We start from the raw sequence: 4,256 nt of genomic DNA, 5'->3' as shown, positions 1-4,256 counted from the left end.
ATATATATATATATGCATATACATACTTCCCTCTGTCTGTTCGTCTGCGCCATTTGTTATCTTAACGCTCAGTCGTTTTTCTTTATTTTCTCGTTTCGTTCGGTTTGTTTTGTTAATTATTTTGCTTGGTATCTTGTTGTATCATTTATTATTTATTTATTTGTTGTTTTATTCGTTGTTTCTTCTATTTGTTTTTCAGGTCTTACGCCTCCCCGTTGTGCTACACGCGGTGCCGGCCTTCTGCACACAACTCGCCAGGCGTAAGCGTTACAATGCAGCCGCAGCAACAACAGCAGCAACAGCAGCAGCAACTGCAGCAGCAACTGCAGCAGCAGCCCGAGCAACAGCTGCAGCAGTAGTAGGAGCTGCAGCATGCGTATGCCAGTACTATTCCTCCTGTGTGTTGTTTTGCGTTTTGCGTTGCTGTTGTTGATTGACGGTGAGTTATATTTGTTTTGATTTGTTTGCTGCTTAGATGTTAGCCAGACGGTGGCAATGCGGCTGCTGTGGGGCCGCCCTGCTGAATTAATTCCTCCAGAGGCGGTGCGAGCTGTTGCTGCGACGACTGCACTCTGTCATTTTGTCGCAACAATGGTGATGGTTATTTGTTTAATTGCAGGGCTCGTTGCATGCAGGTAAGCAGACATAGACATTCCATTTGTACGTTCATATCCAGCAAAAGAAACCCTTTTTCTTCCTTTTCTGCTGCTTTGCAGTCGCGCTGTAGAGATAAAGTCCGGCTACTCCTGCTGCTGCTGCTGTCCATGCTGCTGCTGCTGGTTTTTGCTGCTTTGTGATGTATGCAGGCGATTGTATCTGCGCGTTATAGCAGCAGAGGAGTTCTCCACAAGCCAGGCGAAGCGGCCCCTTCGTTTGTTGTTTTCGTATGATGATCTGTTTCAGGAAGAACAAACAGAAGGTGGGAGAAGAAAAATAAAATGAAAAGAAGAATAACAAATGCAGAAACAATTTTTTTTATACTCCGATTTTCCTGCAGAGCCGTCCATTTCAAGTTTTGCATTTTGTTGGTTTCTTTTGTTTTTTTGTACAATAAATTAAGTATATATGTTTAATATATATTATATTCAATAATATTTATTTTTAGTCTGAATTATACGCAAATATGTACTTCTTTTCTGCTTGTTTCTGTACTTGTGCCGGCAGACTCTTCATCACTCCTTGAGCCTGAAGATCAAGCGTGAACATCCCATTGGGGTGTATAGGCAGCTCGGCTTTGTTTGCGTGGTGTTCTTTCTTCTTTATGTTCTCGAGTTATACTTTTTAAAGGAAATACTCTTATTCTTTGTTGTGGTACTTAAGAATGAAGCGCAAATTTGCTCTTCTTCTCTCAGTTGGAGCGGTGCTGCAACTCAATTTCGCTGTCTGTTCGCCTCTTCCCTTTGCTAGTGGGTTTGATGTTTGTTTCTAACATTAAAAAGCAAAAACTATATCTTTCTTCTTCATTCTTTTTTCTCTTTATTCCCGACGAAGTCGTGCGGGAGCTGGAATTGCGGCTCGACAAGCAATATGGAGGTGATGCCATCTCTTGAATTATTCTTTTTTTTTTCATATCTTGTAAAAACTAATTCTTCGTCTTTAACTCGCGGACTTGTTTGCAACAGCGCCGGCGGTGTCTTATTTCAGGTAGATATTCTATATTTGCTGATGTTTTATATTATTGCAAATATTTATTTTTTCTCGTTGTTTCACTCACGCAGAAAAATGCTGAAAGAGTTCGACTCCGCGTAGGCATCGCCACTTGCATACCATTTAAAAATGCTGTTGCATGCAGATGCTTTCTAGACCCGCACAGCTGAGTGGAGAGGAAGAAGAGGCAATAAAGGTAATAATAATATTATTATGCTTGCAGATGTTCTTGTACGAGTAGAGTACGTACACCGCAACAAGCAAAATGAAACAAAATATATCTTTCTTTTATTCATCTTGTCAACAGAAGACACTCACCACGCACTTCGGCGAGGAAGTCTACGCTCAATATCAACAACTAAACAGCCAGGTGCGCCGCTGCAGATATTAGTAGACAATCAAATAAAGAAAAGCAAACAAATAAAGAAAAACAAACAAATAAATAAATATAAACAACTAAACAAAGAAAAATGAACAATCATAACCAAATAGAGGACAACCAACAAAAAAACAATAGACAAACGAAGGGGATTAAATGAATAAATAAAAATAAGTAAACAAGCAGAGAGAAACAAACAAACAACAAATAAACAAACATATCAACAAATAATCAAATAAACAAAGAAGCAAAAAAACAAACAAAAGACGAAAAAACAATCAAATGAAAAGGCAAAGAAAATACAAACAAAACTTTTCCTTCAAAGGAGTCAACAAAACCCAATAAACAAACAAACAAACAAAGAGCATAAAATAAAGAATTAAACAAGCAAACAAACAAACAAACAGCATTAAATAAAGAATTAAATAAAAAATAAATTTAAAGTTTAATTTATTTTACTCGCATAATTCAGGCGGCAAAAGACGAAGAGACTCAACTGGTGCAAAATGTAATACGACTAATAAAACAACAATTTTATACGGTAAGGAGTTATAAACAATTATAATTAATTAATTATATATTAATTATATATATTTAATTAATTCTATTTAATTTATTTGTTGTTTAGCTAGGACAAATTCAAGCAAAAGATTTGCGTCCGCAGTGGAGTCGATTTCTCTCTTTGGCGGTTTTATTCAAACAAATGAAAGTAAAAATTGTTTGTTTATTTTATTTTTTTATTTTATTTGTTTATTTTACTTGTTTATTTTACTTGTTTATTTTACTTGTTTATTCTATTTGCTTATTCTATTTGTTTATTTTATTTGTTTATCTTATTTGTTTGTTTTATTTGTTTATTTTATTTAATTATTTTATTTGTTTATCTTATTTAATTTTTTTATTTGTTTATTTTATTTGTTTATTTTATTTGTTTATTTTATTTGTTTACTTTATTTGTTTATTTCGTTTGGTTTGTTTGTTCTGCTACTTTATTTGCTTATTTTATGTGTTTTTCTTCTGGTTTGGTTGCTATATTCTATTTGTTTGTTCTATTATTTTGTTTGCTTACTTCTTTATATTTGTTTCGTTTACTCTATTTACCTGTTTATTTTATTTTTTTTTTCTTTGCTTTGGTTTATTTGTTTGTTTTATTCTATTAGCTTATCCCATTTAACTTGTTTATTATTAGTAAATATTACACTAATATATGTATCGATCTAATTGATTTGTTTTGTTTTATTTTATAAATTGTACGAATTTATAATTAATTTAATGAATTAATTTATTTTAATTAATCTCTCTCTTTTTATTTTCTTTTACATCGCCTGGGCCCCTTCTTCTTTTTTCTATCGACAGCCATCTGCAAGAGGTGCGTTTGTTCGTGTCATTGTCTTCATCTCTGTTGCATTAATAGATGTAAAAATAAATAAAAGTCTATATATTCTATTAAGTATAATGCTGTTGAAATGAATTAATTAATTTATTTTCTTTTTGCTTACAAATAAATAAATTTATTTATTTAATTTATTTATTTCATTAAAATGAATTAACTTATTTGTTTATTTTATTTTCTTTAAATTAAATTAATTTATTTATATATTTTATTTATTTCTTACAGACGTCCCTTGCGAAGACGCGGCCTCCTGCCGCAAACTCGAGGTGAGGCGACACCGCAACAACCCCGTACAAACAGAAGCAGCAGTAGAAAGATAAAACTAAATAATAAGGTATTTAAATAAATAAACAGATATAAATAGATAATTAAAAATTCAAGCAAATATAAATTGATAATTATGAAGATAAAAGGACATTAATAGGTATTAAAGCACTTAAATTATAAAATATTTAAGCAGATGTGAATAGATAAGATTACAAATTACAACATTTATTAGTAAATAATAAGACAATGCAAGACCTATTAATTAATAAAGAAGAAAATAAAAGAAGAGGTGCTGGTTAAAACAAACAAAACAGAAAAATGCAGCAATCGACGCGTTGGGTTTAAAGACAGCTAATAAATTAAATAAATTAAATAATAAGTTTTATAATAATATTAATTTCATACACCAGCCAGTGGTAACCCCTGTAATTGTATAATATAGAATGCATATAAATATATATACATATATATCTATATGTATATTACAAGCATCCGCACTTACACATATACATATATATATATATATATATATATGTGTATGTATGTATATATGTATGTGTATATATATGT

General features: G+C 31.6%; 1 protein-coding gene across 1 annotated transcript in view; it reads left to right on the top strand.

Annotated features, from left to right (window-relative positions):
* Positions 1-1,202, top strand: part of EAH_00036900 (hypothetical protein, conserved) — a gene marked incomplete at both ends in the record, with an annotated part of 2,475 nt that extends 1,273 nt beyond the window's left edge. The window contains 4 exons of the mRNA XM_013395580.1: positions 200-260; positions 476-635; positions 807-919; positions 1,165-1,202. Of these exons, the coding sequence (XP_013251034.1) occupies positions 200-260; positions 476-635; positions 807-919; positions 1,165-1,202 (372 nt within the window). The remainder of the gene's footprint in view (positions 1-199; positions 261-475; positions 636-806; positions 920-1,164) is intronic.
* Between the last annotated feature and the right edge of the window lie 3,054 nt (positions 1,203-4,256).

The sequence above is a fragment of the Eimeria acervulina genome, genomic scaffold, assembly GCF_000499425.1.
Source record: "Eimeria acervulina Houghton genomic scaffold, Eah_scaff403, whole genome shotgun sequence".
NCBI classification, from domain to species: domain Eukaryota; phylum Apicomplexa; class Conoidasida; order Eucoccidiorida; family Eimeriidae; genus Eimeria; species Eimeria acervulina.
This window is presented reverse-complemented; position numbering and strand designations above follow the sequence as displayed.